Genomic DNA, 15905 nt, shown 5'->3' on the forward strand with positions numbered 1-15905 from the left:
TATTAAACTCTTTCAAATACTTAAGCAAATAATGAAATAAAGCAATATGCATAATAATCATCAAACTTGTTAAAAATAATAATTCCTGAATCTCTGGATAGGGGAAATAGGAATCTACCTTTTGAATAGGCTTAAAAATACTTGACTCTCATTAAAGTGGTCCAAGCATTGCACATCCAGAAACAATGAAATAAAAGCAAATAAGAGTGCTTCTTTGGCCAATGAAATTTATGAGTTTGATTGCCTAGTATTTATTTCATATGGACTCATAAATGGGAAAAAAAACTTACCTGGTTTGGGGGCGCCTGGGTGGCACCGTCGGTTGAGCATCCAACTCTTGGTTTTTGCTCAGGTCATGATCTCAGGGGTCATGAGATCAAGCCCTGTGTTGGTCTCTGTGCTCAGTGCAGAGTACTTGAGATTCTCTCTCCCTCTCCCTCTGCCCCTCCCACATGTGTTCTCTCTCTCTCTCTCAAACAAATAAATCTTAAAAAAACCCCAAAAAACAAAAAACAAAAAACAAAAACCTTACCTGGTGGATAACATATTTATAGTTGGAGAAGATTATATGCCCAGGCGGGTCTTATCCCCTTTAGGATTTTATTCCATTTGCATTTGTATAAGAGTGTGCCACAGGATAAAAGGTAAAGTTGTCCTCTTCCATAAAAGGCCAGCCTAGTTACAGTTTCCCTATAAAACAACACAATTTTAGGAATGAGCAAAGGTCAGCTATTGCAGTTATGGTGAGTTATGATAAAGATGTTGCTAATCTTTTTGGTTTGACTTTGAAACATCTTATTTAATTATTTCCTGCTACCACCTTTTAGAAGTCTGTTTTCCCCCATCAGGAATGAAGTGTTTGAAATATCAGGTACCTTTCTGTAGCTCGGTAATAATGATTTCTTGAAAAGAGTCTGTGTGAGCAATTTTCTAAACTGGTATTATATTAACTCATCGACACCACCAGAAAGCATAAATGAGACATTTTCTCTTGGTCCTATCTCAGACTTACTAGATCAGAATCTCCTGTTGAGAGTCAATTATAAAGTTCTCAGAGGGATTCTACTGTAGCCAGCCTGTCTCCTTCCATACTGTAGTTCCACGAACTTCTTTGAGAATATTTAAGTACATTTGAATACATATTTGAATACATATTCAAATGACTTGTTTCACATCCTTTTTCCTACTCCGTCAAGTTTTGTACATAGTTGGAGCTCACTAAATCTTTATTAAATTTTTGTATTGGACGTTTGATGGGAATGTTAAAAAATCAGTTTTATTCTCGAATTAGAATGTTTTGTTGTTTTGTCACCTTCTAGGATGGAAAGAAGAAGTTTGACAAGGAGAGTGAAAAGTACTATTCTATTCTTGATAAACATTTAAATTTGTCTGCAAAGAAAAAGGAATCTCATTTGCAAGAGGTAAGCTTTTCCACTTGAAATGTGAACAGGACATTAGCTTTAAGGCATGTGATGTCCAAATTTCCAAAGGTCGTAGTATCTCAGAATCTGCTACTCTATAATAAAATAATGATAATAAGAGTTAATTGAGTACTTAAAATGGACAGACACTGTGCTGAGCATTTCACATGCCTTATGACCCTTAATATTAACACTTCCAAGTAAAAGATTAGTTATTTCCTTCAATGATGAGAAAGAATGAGATAAGATTTTTTTCTTTTTTTTCTTATTGGGTATATTTTCAATGGCAGGACCTACCAAATTGATGGAATAGTTTTTTCTAATATCTGCTTTTAAGGTGTTGCTTTGCAGTAGGGGGAAAACAGACACACAATTACACATTTAAAAAATCTCTATTTTATATCAATTTTCTTAAAAAACAAGTCAACAGAAATATTTTAACCTCTGTGCATTTAAGCAGTCCATTTCTTCTTTTTTCTGAAATATTTATTCTCATTGGTAATTTTTGAGTATAACTAATAAAATTGAGTAGTCCTTTTACTAAGGCATAATACAGTTCCAGTACAGTGATGAGATACATTCATTTTTTTATTATGTTAATCACCATACATTACATCATTAGTTTTTGATGTAATGTTCCATGATTCATTGTTTGCGTATAACACCCAATGCTCCAGGCAGAACGTGCCCTCTTTAATACCCATCACCAGGCTAACCCATTCCCCCACTCCCCTCCCCTCTAGAACCCTCAGTTTGTTTCTAAGAGTCCATAGTCTTTCATGGTTCATCTCCCCCTCCGATTTCCCCCCTTCATTCTTCCCTTCCTGTTATCTTTTTTTTTTTTTTTTTAAGCATATAATGTATTATTTGTTTCAGAGGTACAGGTCTGTGATTCGACAGTCTTGCACAATTCACAGTGCTCACCATAGCACATACCCTCCCCAATGTCTATCACCCAGCCACCGCAGTGCTCCCACCCCCCACCACTCCAGCAACCCTTAGTTTGTTTCTTGAGATTAAGAATTCCTCATATCAGTGAGGTCATATGATACATGTCTTTCTTTGATTGACTTATTAAGATGTGGTATATATACACAATGGAATATTATGCAGCCATCAAAAGGAATGAAATCTTGCCATTTGCAACGACGTGGATAGAACTGGAGGGTATTATGCTGAGCGAAATAAGTCAATCAGAGATACATTAAAAAAAATATTGGACCCTCTTGTCATTATCATCTTAGCAGCAATAAAATCTCAAAGCACAATGCATGGACACTAAACCCAGCATAGTAGGGAGTGTTGAGCTAGTTCACCGGTGGCTCCTTACTGTTCTCCAGACCTTTGCAGGGAATCCTATACCACCACTCCAGTCTCTTCTTCCTCTTTTGTCTGTACTTCTAGGTATCACAGTTGAGTACCTCTTTCAAATGCCTCCTCTTAATCTTTCTAGCAAAGCCACAAACCTTACTGAACTGCTTATCAGCCTGGTTCTTTGCTCTCCTTCTTCCTTTTCTTATTTGCCTTACCTCCACATTTACCCACCAGGCACACTTGACAGGTTGGAGTTTGGATGCAGTGAACTGGAGTCAAAAGGCATGGGAGGGTTATTTTTACCTCTGTTTCCTTTTTTCTGTTCTCTTATGTTCTCATTGAGGGAACTGAATTTCTTCATTTAAAAACATTTTTTTTTAAAGTTTAATATTGGGAATATTTGTTACTTAAACATGTTCATTATAACTAATATCTTGTCATTAGCTCCTACTAGTGAAATATGATCTGTTAATATACCACTTATGCTGCGGGAAAGATTTTCTGGCTAAATTGAAAGGGAGAAAAAAGCTGTTGTTTAGAAAAATCATATTTGGAATTTTCATAGATGTATCTAATCTTATGAAGTACTATTTTGTAACTTAATGTTACGTTCACATGTTCCAAACTTCTTAAATGCTCATGTACCTCTTTGAGCATTATGCTACAACAAACCTAGGAGAGAATGAATTGTATAGATACAGTCACGTGAAGAAAGGCTCACCTAATTATCACCAATACACCACTATCTGCCATGCCAAGCGCTATGGCCAGGTGCCATTTTAAAAATTCACTGCCTTTAAATCAGTGGTGCTTTTTAGGGTCTCGAAAGGGTTATATGTTCTTCAGATTCTTGGTGAATGTGAGAGGCCACACTTAGACATTGCTTAATTTTAAAATCTTCTAGAGGCTATACTTCAGTTTTCCCTGAGAACCTAACTCTGTATTTAATATTAGCTTGTTAGTGGCCCTCAATCACTTAGGCTGTGATAGAAGAGAATATCTGTTCTGGTTTCTGTATTTAGTTGGAGCCTGGAAAAACCTATAATATGATTAGCAGCATCCTCTGCTTGCCCCACTACACACACATGCATGCATGCATGCACATACTTCTTTTCCAGGAGCCATAGCCCACAGTAGAACACAAATCGTGCTAGAGCATCTCTTCAGAGCACATAGTGTAGACAAGGAAAAAAATGTGCTTTTTTTTTCCCCCCTGCCCTTCCAGGGATCAAACCTGTTATAGGGAGATGCTGCCATACTTGTGTTTAATTCTGTAAGACCTGTTCCTTTCCAGAGCAGCTCTGGTAATTCTGTCAGCACCAAGCTTATTGTTTTCAGAAAGACTACTCTGTGCCTTCTCACCTGCACAGCTGGCTCCTCATTGCTTTGTTCATAGAAAATAAGTGGTTGCCCGTTTTCGGGACTGAATTAGGGGTCAGCTCATGTTGATAAAGCTACAAGGCCATCAGTTAGATGGGTCATTGCAGTAAGCAGAATTAGAAACAGACTTGTTAAGATTGTAGACTTTATAGTGAATGAAAATAAGTAATACTTGATGTGTAATTGGAAAATTTCTTTCTAAGTATGAAATAAGAGGAAAAAATCATAAAGGAAATGTAGAAAGACCAGAATGCATCGAAATAATCTTTATCTCAAAAGATATTAAATCAAATTAAAAGGTAAATGTTAGGGAATTTGTACAACATATGACACAGGATTACTATCTCCTATATACAAGTTGCATTTGCAAATCAGTGTGAAAAAGTCTTCAGTGCAAAAATATGAAGTAAGAATTGAAAAGAGCAGAAAATGGAGGGGAAGATGGAGGGCAGAATAGGAGGACCCTAGGCTTGCCTCATCCCATACCTATCAACTAGATAGGTATCAAATCATGCTAAATACCCAGAACTTGACCCAAAGACTTGCAGAACAAATTCCACAATTAAAGGTAGAGAAGAGGCCACATCAAAGAAGGTAGGAAGTACAGAGACAGTTTGGGAAAGAAATGGATCATGGCCATTGTGGTTGGGGTAGGGGGGTGCCATGGTCACAGAGAAGGGCAAGAGACAGACTAACACATGGGGGGAGCACACTGGAAAAACAAATCCCCATAGCAATTGGCTTGGAAATCGAGACAAGCTAAATTTTGAATTTCATAAGTCCCGGCAACCAGTGGGGCTTAAAGCCTGGAGTTCTAAAGCTAGGTCAGTAGGCTTGGCTGAGGGAGAGCCTGGAGGCATTGGGATTGCTCTTGGAGAGAAGGCAAGGCAAACAGCTTGTTGACAGTGTGGAAACAGTGATCTGAAGAGCACCTGGGGCACCCACTGAAGAGGTTATTTGCTCATCTCAGAATATGTGCCAACGAGGCAGCATTCACAAGGAAACCCCTCCAGAAACAAAGGAACTGGCAGGCACCATTTCCCTCCCCGGGCCTCGGCATAAGCACAGGGCCACATGTGGGAACCACTGCGCGGCAGACACTACCTACCTTTCTTACCCAAGCCCTGTCCCCCGCTCCCACTCCAGTGGAACCACCCTTCCCAGTCATGCTTGCCATGGTCCCAGAATGGCAGGCCCCCACCTGCAGAAGGTCAGCCAAAATCCCTGCCAACCCTCGTCTCCAGGTGCAGGAGTTTGGGGGAGCCTGGGTTCTGGTGGCAGTGGCAGTATGTCTCATTTCACATGCAGACGAAGAGCACACCTAATTGAAAGGCACCACATTCAGGCCAGGGACCAAACACTTTCCAGAACAGGCAAAGAGAGCATCTGCCGATGACTGGCCTAAAGGATAAAACAGCCAGGACACAACAGCAGAGCACATGCAGTACACATTGGAGACACTCCCAGAAGTGCCAGACCCTGGGAAATAGGGGACACTACAAGTAGGACACTACAGGACCTCTTCTTTATAAGGCCATTACCCTCAAGAACAGGAGATGTAACTGACTTTCCTAACACAGGCTCAGAAACTTAGACAAAATGAGAAGACAGAAGAATTTGTCCCAAATGAAAGCATAGGACAAGGCCATGGCCAGAGATCTAAGTGAAACAGATATCAGTAACATGGCTGATAGAGAATTTAGAGTCATGATCATAAAGATACTCACTGGACTTGGGAAAGGAGTGGAAGGCATCAGTGAGACCCTTAACACAGAGATAAGAAATAACATAGCAGAGATAAAGTCCTCAATAAACGAAATGAAAAACACACTTGATGGAATGAGCAGCAGGATGGAAGAAGCAGAGGAACAAATTAATGACCTAGAGGTCAGAGTAATGGAAAGTAATCAAGCGATTACTACAAAAAAGAGAAAAAAGAATTATGCAAAATGAGAATAGAGTTAGGGAACTTAGTGACTCCATCAAACATAATAATAGTATTATGGAAGTCACAGAAGAAGAGAGAAAAGAGGAGTCAGAAAATTTATTCAAAGTAATGATAGCTAAAAATTTCCCTGTCTGGGAAGGAAACAGATGCCCAGATCCAGGAGGCACAGAGAACCCCCAACAAAATCAACAAAAGCAGATCCACACCAAGACATATTGTGATAAAAATGGCAAATACAGTGATTAAAAAAAATAAATTTAAAGAAGCAAGAGAAAAGACAATTACATACAAGGGAAAACCCCCTGATTAAGGCTAATCATTGGATTTTTCAACAGAAACTTTCCAAACCAGAAGGGAGTGGCATGATATATTCACAGTGCTACATGGGAAAAATGTGCAGCCAAGAAAACTAACCAGCAAGGCTATCATTCAGAATAGAAGGAGAGGAGTAAAGAATGGGTTCATCTTAATACAGACTGCTATATGTGGAAGATGTTATATACAAGCCTAGTGGTAAGCACAAATCAAAAACCGCTAATACAAATGCAAGGAATAAAGAGAAAGAAATCCAAATATATCGCTAAAGAAAACCAGCAAACCATGAAAGAGAGAAAGACAAAGGATCATAGAAAATCTTCAGAAACAACAACAGAACAGGTAATAGAATGGCAATAAATACATATCTATAAATAATTACTTTGAATGTAAATGGACTAAATGCACACTATCAAAAGACATTGTGACAGAATGGATAAAAAAGCAGGACCCATCAATATGCTGCCCATAAGAGACTCATTTTACACCTAAAGACACCTGCAGATTGAAAGTGAGGGGATGAAGAAACATCTATGATGCAAATGGATATCAAAAGAAAGCAAATTGAGGGTTGCTGGAGTGGTGGGGGGTGGGAGGGATGGGGTGGCTGGGTGATAGACATTGGGGAGGGTATGTGCTATGGTGAGCGCTGTGAATTGTGCAAAACTGTTGAATCACAGACGTGTACCTCTGAAGAAAATAATACATTATATATTGAAAAAAAAAGAAAAAGATAGCAGGAGGGAAAGAATGAAGTGGGGGAAATCAGAGGGGGAGACGAACCATGGGGAGATGAACCATGAGAGACTATGGACTCTGAAAAACAAACTGAGGGTTCTAGAGGGGAGGGGGATGGGAGGATGGGTTAGCCTGGTGATGGGTATTAAAGAGGGCACGTTCTGCCTGGAGCACTGGGTGTTATATGCAAACAATGTATCATGGAACACTACGTCAAAAACTAATGATGTAATGTATCGGTGATTAACATAACATAATAAAAAAAAAGGAAGATAGTAGGAAGGGAGAAATGAAGGGGGGGAATTGGACTCTGAGAAACAAACTGAGGGTTCTAGAGGGAAGGGGGTTGGGGGGATGGGCTAGCCTGGTGATGCGTATTAAAGAGGCACGTATTGAATGGAGCACTGGGTGTTATACGCAAACAATGAATCATGGAACACGTCATCAAAAACTAATGATGTAATGTATGGTGATTAACATAATAAAATAAGAAAAATGAAAAAAAAAAAGCTTGCCAAGTTAAAAAAAAAAAAAGATTTTTAAAGATCAAGATTCAGGGAAAGTTAAGGTGAAGAGAATAGACTTGAATGTCTTTTCATCTTTATATACCTAACACCTGCTTCATGGTAGGCAGCCAGTAAATGATGTCTGAATAAACCTAAGAATGAAGGAGTTATCCCATTCTTGATTTTTATTCCCTGTCATCTGAGTCTCCCTTTATGGAGTGACAAATTTAAGCCCCAAATGTAATTCTTTTCTAAAATGTCTCATTAGGTAGAGAATGAGAAACATCTCATATCATGGTTAGTGTTTGCCAATGGGTTAATTCACACCTCCCAAGTAATCAGGCATTGTTTACATAAATAAATAAATTAATTAATTGATTGATGGATTATCTGCTAAGATGGTCGTGAGTTCACATCTCTTGGACCTTACTCTAGCTTCTGATATGGCTGGCTATAAAACAATAACCTAAGCTTTGTAGATTACATATCCCAGAGGTCATTAATGGATAATTCTCCCTCTCTTATTTTATAAGAAATCAGATCTCTGAAATCATTCATGAGATATAATTCACTACAGATGAGATTTCTCCACTTTGGTATAAAGTGTTTTTGGTCCTGACACTACATTTTGAAGATACTAAAACGAAAACAACAACAACAAAAAAAGAAAGCTGGTGTAGCAATACTTATATTGGGACAAAGTAAACGTTAAAACAAATAGTGTAACAAGAGACAAAGAAAGACACTATATAATAATAAAGGGGATAATCCAACAAGAACATATAACAATTGTCAGTACTTATGCACCCAACATGGGAGCACCCAAATACATAAAATGTTTAATAACAAACATAAAGGAACTAATTGATGATAATACAATAAAAGTAGGGGACTTTAACACCCCCTTACATCAAAATACAAATCATCTAAACAGAAAATCAACAAAGGAACAATGGCTTTGAATGACACACTGGAGCAGATGGATTTCACAGATACATTCAGAACATTCCATCCTAAAACAGCAGAATACACATTCTTTTCAAGTGCACGTGCAACATTCTCCAGGATAGATCACATATTAGGCTACAAAACAAGCCTCAACAAATTAAAAAAGATTGAATTCTTACCATGCATCTTTTCTGACCACAACACTATGAAACTAGAAATCAACCACAGAAAAAATTTGGAAAGGCCACCCATGCATGGGAGTTAAATAACATGCTATTAAACAATGAATGAGTCCACCAAGAAATCAAAGAAGAAATTTAAAAGTACATGGAAACAAACAAAAAACAAGAAAACACAATGCTGCAAAACTTTGGGGTTGAACCAAAAGCGGTTCTAAGAGGGAAGTTTTAGCAATACAGGTCTACCTGAAGAAGTAAGAAAAATCTCAAATAAACAACTGAACATTACAGCTAAAGGAGCGAACAAAAGAACAACAGACAAAATGAACAGAAAGAAGGAAATAATAAAAATTAGATCAGAAATAAATGATTTAGAAACTTTAAAAAATAAAAACAAAACACTAGAACAGATTGATGAAACCAAGAGCTAGTTCTTTAAAAAATAATAAAATTGATAAACCTCTAGCCAGACTTATCAAGAAAAAAACAGAATCACGAATGAGACAGGAGGGGTAACAACTGATACCACAGAATACAAACAATAATGAGAGAATATTATGAAAAACTATATGCTAACAAATTGGACAACCTGGAAGAAATGGATAAACTCCTAGCAACATATAACCTACCAAAACTGAACCAGGAAGAAATAGAAAATTTGAACAGATTGATAACTAGCAAACAGATTGAATCAGTAACCCAAAAATTCGCAAAGCCAAAAGTCTAGTACCAGATAGCTTCACAGGCAAATTCTACCAAACATTTAAAGAAGAGTTAATACCTATTCTTCTCAAACTATTCCAAAAAATAGAAAAGGAAGGAAAACTTCCAAATTCATTCTAGGAGGCCAGCATTACCCTGATACCAAAACCAGATAAAGACACCACACACAAAAAAAGAGAACTACAGGCCAATATCTCTGATGAACATAGATGCAGAAATCCTCAACAAAATACTAGCAAACAGAAGCCATACATTAAAAAATCATTAACCACAACCAAATGGGATTTATTCCTGGGATGCAAGGCTGACCCAGCATTCACAAATCAATCGTGATACATCACATCAATAAGAGAAAGGATAAGAACCATATGATCGTTTCAACAGATGCAGGAAAATCATTTGACATAGTACAACACCCATTCATAATAAAAACCTTCAACAAAGTGGGTTTAGAGTGAACATACCTCAATATAGTAAAGGCCATATATGAAAAATCCACAGCAAATGGGAAAAACTGAGAGATTTTCCTCTAAGATCAGGAACAAGATAAGGATGTCCACTCTTACCACTTTTACTCAACATAGTAGTGGAAGTCCTAGCCAGAATAATCAAGAGAACAAAAAGAAATAAAAGACATCCAAATTGGTAAGGAAGAAGTAAAACTTTCACTATTCACAGATGACATGATATTCTATATAAAAAAACTGAAAGACTCCTAGAACTAATAAATTCGATAAAGTCACAGGATACAAAATCAATGTACAGAAATCTGTTGCATTTCTATACACCAATAATGAAGCAGCAGAAAGAAATTAACAGTCTCATTTACAATTGTACCAAAAATAATAAGATACCTAGGAATTAACCTAACCAAAGAGATGAAAGACCTGTATTCTAAGAACTAAAAACACTGATGAAAGAAATTGAAGACGATAGAAAGAAATGCAAAGGCATTCCATGCTCATGGACTGGAAGAACAAATATTGTTAACATGTCTATACTACCCAAAGCAAACTCCACATTCAGTGCAGTCCCTATCAAGATACCAACAGCATTTTTCACAGAAGATAATCCTAAAATTTGTATGGAAACACGAAAGACCCTGAATAGCCAAAGTAATCTTGAAAAAGAAAACAAAAGCTTGGAGGTATCACAGTTCCAGACTTTAAGTTGTACTACAAAGCTGTAGTAATCAAAACAGTATGGTACTGGTGCTAAAACAGACACATAGATCAGTGGAACAAAATAGAAAACCTAGAAATAAACCCACAATTATATGGCCAGTTAATCTTTAACAAAGCAGGAGAGAATGTCCAATGGGAAAAAAGATGGTCTCTTTAACAAATGGTGCTGGGAAAACTGGACGGCAACATGCAAAAGAATGAAACTGGGCCACTTTCTTACACTGTACACAAAAATAAATTCAAAATGGATTAAAGACCTAAATATGAGGCCTGAAACCATAAAAATCCTAGAAGAGAGCATTGGTAGTAATTTCTCTGACTTTGGCTGTAACATTTTTCTAGATGTCTCCTGAGGCAAGAGAAATGAAAGCAAAAATAGACTATTTTGGATTACATCAAAAATAAAAAGTTTCTGCACAGCAAAGGAAACAACCCACAAAACTAAAGGCAACCTACGGAATGGGAGAAGATGTTTGCAAATGGCATATCTGATAAAGTGTTAGTATCCAAAATATATAAAGAACTTGTAAAACTCAGCACCCGTAAAACTCAGCACCCAAAAACCAAATAATCCAACTAAAAAATGGGCAGAAGACATGAACAGACATTTTTCCAAAGAAAACATACAGATGGCCAAAAGAAACATGAAAAGATGCACATCATCACTTATCATGAGGGATATGCAAATCAAAACTACAGTGTGATATCACCTCAACCCTGTCAGAACGGCTAAAATCAAAAATAACAAAAACAAGTGTTGGTGAGGATATGGAGACAAAGGAACTCTTCTGCATTGTTAGTAGGAATGCAAACTGATGTGGCCACTGTGGAAACATGGATGGAAGTTCTTCAAAAAGTTAAAAATAGAACTACCTTATGATCCAGTAATCAGGCTACTGGGTATTTACCCTAAGAATACAAAAACACTAATTCAAAGGAATACATGCACCCTTGTGTTTATTGCAGAATTATTTACAGTAGCCCAGATATGGAAGGAACCCAAGTGTCCATCGATAGGTGAATGGATAAAGAAGAAGTGGTGTGTGTGTGTGTGTGAGTGTGTGTGTAATGGAATACTATTCAATCATAAAAAAGAATGAAATCTTGCCATTTTCACCAATGTGGATAGAGGTAGGGAGTATAATATTAAGTAAAATAATTCAGTCAGAGAAAAATACCATATGATTTCATTCATATTTGGAATTTAAGAAACACAGTATGTATGTTAACTGGAAATAAATACAAACCTTAAAAAGGAAACAAAGAGCAAAGGTGAAAAAGAGAGAGAGAGAGACCAAGATTCAAACGCTTAAGTATAGAGAACAAACTGATGGTTACCACAGGGGAGGTGAGTGGGAGGATGGGTTAGATAGGTGGTGGGGATCAAGGAGTGCACTTGTTTGATGAGCACTGGGTGATATGTGGAATTTTTGAACCACTGTATTTTACACCTGAAATTAATGTAACACTGTATGTTAACTGGAATTAAAATTTAAAAATTTTTAAAAAGAATATAAAAGGATATTTCATCAAAGAAGAAATATAAACCATAATAGGTATTTTAAGTTTCTTTTTTTATATAAATATTTTAAGTTTCAATATCACATGTATTAAGAAAATATTGCAATTTAGTAATTGTAGCAGGATATTATAACTTATGAGAAGGTAATATACATAGTTAGTGAAGGTATGCGAAACTGAGTACACTTTTGCTTTTCTAGTGGGAACATAAACTCAGTCAATCCTGAGGTAAATTTGGCAACTTACTTCAACAAAGTTTAAATGTGCAAGATAATTGAAATGATTTATATTGGCCAGAACTTACTTAGGAGGAATTATCAGTCATGAGCAAAACAATAAATTGTATAAATATGTTGATGCAAGAGTTATTCACAGTGTAAAAATTTAGAAACATCTGAAATGGCACAAATGAATGATTGGAGTAAGTATACCAATGTAGCTTGATGAAAATGGAATGTAATATGGCTGTAAAAAGTTCTATTTGCAAATTATTTAAAGACGTTGAAAAATATTCATTAGATAAAGTGGGGAAAAAAAGTATAGAGTTTAAACCAGAATGTGCAGTATTATTCAGGTTTATTTACGTTTGTGTATGTTACATATCAAAATATTAACAGTAGGATTATAATTCTTATTTTTATATTTATGTTTTAATAATGAATAATGAGTAAGCTTACAATAATGAATATATTTTTCTTTTATAATCTGGGAAAAAAATAAAGGAGAAAACGAGTTTCTTATAGAAATTCAGATTTTGGTTTTCCACATATCACTGAATAGTCTTTCAACAGGTTCCTCTTATCGCCACCTCCTAAATGAAGGGAATCCGTTAGATTCTATCTTTATGCCTCTATTGTTATAGTGTATGTGTCCCTGAAATATCTTCTTCCGTACTCTCTGTAGCATCTTAATGAATGTCTCCTGGGTCATGATTTCATCATACCCTACCACCTGCCCTACCTGCTGCTGGTTCCCAGGACTTCAGGCTATCAATTCTTAGTGACCTTGTGAAATTTCCCATCATGATTTTCTCAAATTTGCTCCTACTTCTCATTTCTTTAATTCTCTGTTAATGCTGGTATTATTTCTTGTTATCAAAATTATCTTTTACTTTTTCTCCCCCCTTGCTTCTCACACCCACATCTTTCTATTTCTCTTTCTTACTGGGGTATATAAACACCTTTACCCCTATCAAATAAATGGTCTTTTATCATCACATGCACTCAGCCGTGCCCTTTAATCAATATATTCTACACTGTCCTCACTTTAATCTTCTTGAAATGCTGCTTTGGCAAATCAACATCTTCCTCAAGCTTTTGTCCTGTCCGTATGATGAAGTTTGCACTCATTCTATCTTATGCCTTAATTCTCATTTCTTATTATTCCAAACCATGCAATCTACTGAAACATAACTTTTCTTGACTCTATTTCCTCTTTCAAACTCCTCTCTTTTTTATCTCCAACTACTCTAAACCTCTTCATTTTTCAGAGTCCAGCTTAAATTCTTTCTCCTCTGGAGGTGATTTGACAAATACCACATGAAGCTTTTTCCTTAAGTTGATGTAGGTAGCTTATTGTAGTTGGGGAAGAATTTATATATCTGCAGAACAATATGGTTTTCTTAAGAAATTAACTTGTTTTTTTTAGCAGGATGACTTTACTATCCCCTTTGTCTTGTAAACAGCAGTTTATACATATTGTTCTGGCATAAATATTCCTAATCCTCCCGCTTAGTTTTAAAAGTTGGGACAATAAATTACATGGTTATCCTACTTATCCAGTACAAAATACATAGCAACAGTTGCTAGTGGATATATGAGCAAGTGCCTTCTAGTGAACCACACGCTTTGAGCTTAAGTACTAAAGGGAGTCATCTTAAATAAAAGAAAGCCTTTCTAAATCTTTTACTGGAAAATAATTAAACTGTAGTATTCCTTAAGCTCTGTGCATTCTGGATGACTTTTCAAAGCAGTTTTGGTATATTGAATATAGTTGTTTAGATTGGAGATGATGGAAAACATCTATTACTGGCAAACGGTAAAAACAATTATTTTCTTTTATCCCTCTTTGTGCCCCCACTCCCTGTCTTTTGATGATATGAGATTGTGCATGGCAATAAGTTTCTGAGGAAATTACTTAATACTCTTAGGTCAGGGGACCCCAGACTACTCCTAAGTTTGGTGATTTGCTAGGACTCACTGCTATGATTTATTACAGTGAAAAGATATAAAGAAAAATCAGCAGAAGTGCATAGAATGAAAACTGGAGGAAAGCAGGCACAAACTTCCAAGAGTCCTCTCCCAGCGGAGACAGAATATGCTTAATTCTCCCAGCCATAAGTTGTGACAACACATGTAAAATGTTGTCTATTAGAAGCTCACTATAGACCGAGTGCCCATAGTTTTTATAGGGGCTGGTCACATAAGTACTCTCTGCTTGTTATATCCTTAAATTCCAGACTCCCAGAAGGAAAACAGGTATTCAAAATAAATCATACTGTTGGCACGATTTAGGGACAGTGAGCTACTCTTACCTGCTAGGGTGGTAGGTACCCTCCTGAAATCCACATTTCCAGATGCCAGCAAGGACCAGCCTTGTAAACAGGCCTTTCAGCTGAGCATTCATGACTGCTGTGCTTAACTCTTTTTTCACAGCTTTGTTGACCACAAATAGCCATCTTATGCTGTAAAGGTGTCTCAACATTTTAGTTTGTTCCTATGTGCCTGTCTATACAATCAATGTCATTATTTTTTAAAGTAAAGAAAAGCTTCAGAGGTAACTTATGGCATAGAATGATATCTTTGAGATTGAAATATTCTCACATCCTTTACACCCAGTGTTGTACTGGAGCTTTCTTTTGGAGAGCTGATTTTCTTATCTCTTTCTAACTTCATTCAGTGATACTAGGTTTGTGGTTTGGAACTGGCTATTTTGGGTGTATTTACACCACAGAAACCAGCATATACTGCAAATCAGGCATTCCCGCCAGAGACCCAGTTGTTAAACATTGATTAGCATACCACCACCAATACCTCCTTACCATTCATTCTGTAAATACTGTGTTCTTCTAAACAGTGATAAGAAGAAAATATAACGATTTATATGGAATGCTGATTTTGTTGGTATATATATCCTAAACTATTTTCTGGGAGCTGAGAAGCTTCTGGTCCAAATTTTCTACCTGATTTATATGTTCTTTTGTATATTAGTTTGGAAACTTGGAATTCTCAACTTTAAAAATCTCTAATGAGTTGCTAATAATATTGGGTTATTTTTATTTATATAAATAAATTTATAGTAAATAAATAATTATTACTAAAGGTGTTTCAAATGATATTTTAATATGCTATGATGTTCAAGCCAGCAAACTTAATTTTATTTTTTAAAGCTTTTATATGTGAAATTATCATTGTAAAATGGCTCCAAAGCATTTTCTATTCCCAAATTATTGTTGGTGGATACTTAGTACTCCAGAGAGCCCATTCTTTTCTTTTCATCTGCTTTTAGTAACCTCAGCTGGCAGTGAAGAGTACACAACTGGGAAAGAAAAGTAAAATCACGATTCTCTACTATCAAGATCAGTTTTATTTATTTATTTATTTAATTTTTATTGTTATGTTAATCACCATACAGTACATCATTAGTTTTAGATGAAGTGTTCCATGATTCATTGTTTGTGCATAACACCCAGTGCTCCATGCAGAACGTGCCCTCTTTAATACCCATCA

The 15905-nt window shown here is 36.4% G+C and overlaps 1 protein-coding gene across 8 annotated transcripts in view; it reads left to right on the plus strand.

Annotated features, from left to right (window-relative positions):
- Nucleotides 1-15905, plus strand: part of ARHGAP42 (Rho GTPase activating protein 42) — a 319552-nt gene that overhangs the window by 193626 nt on the left and 110021 nt on the right. For 7 of the 8 annotated variants that reach the window (XM_064577200.1, XM_064577196.1, XM_064577197.1 and 4 more), the window contains one exon: nt 1320-1421. In XM_064577200.1, the coding sequence (XP_064433270.1) occupies nt 1320-1421 (102 nt within the window). Of the gene's footprint in view, nt 1-1319; nt 1422-6564; nt 6721-15905 lie in introns of those variants that run through there. The other variant, XM_064577202.1, reaches the window with a different exon arrangement.

This window comes from Mirounga angustirostris, unplaced genomic scaffold (assembly GCF_029215605.1).
Source record: "Mirounga angustirostris isolate CCGP_5_RB_7025 unplaced genomic scaffold, mMirAng1.0.hap1 SCAF_13, whole genome shotgun sequence".
In the NCBI taxonomy this organism is placed as follows: Eukaryota; Metazoa; Chordata; class Mammalia; order Carnivora; family Phocidae; genus Mirounga; species Mirounga angustirostris.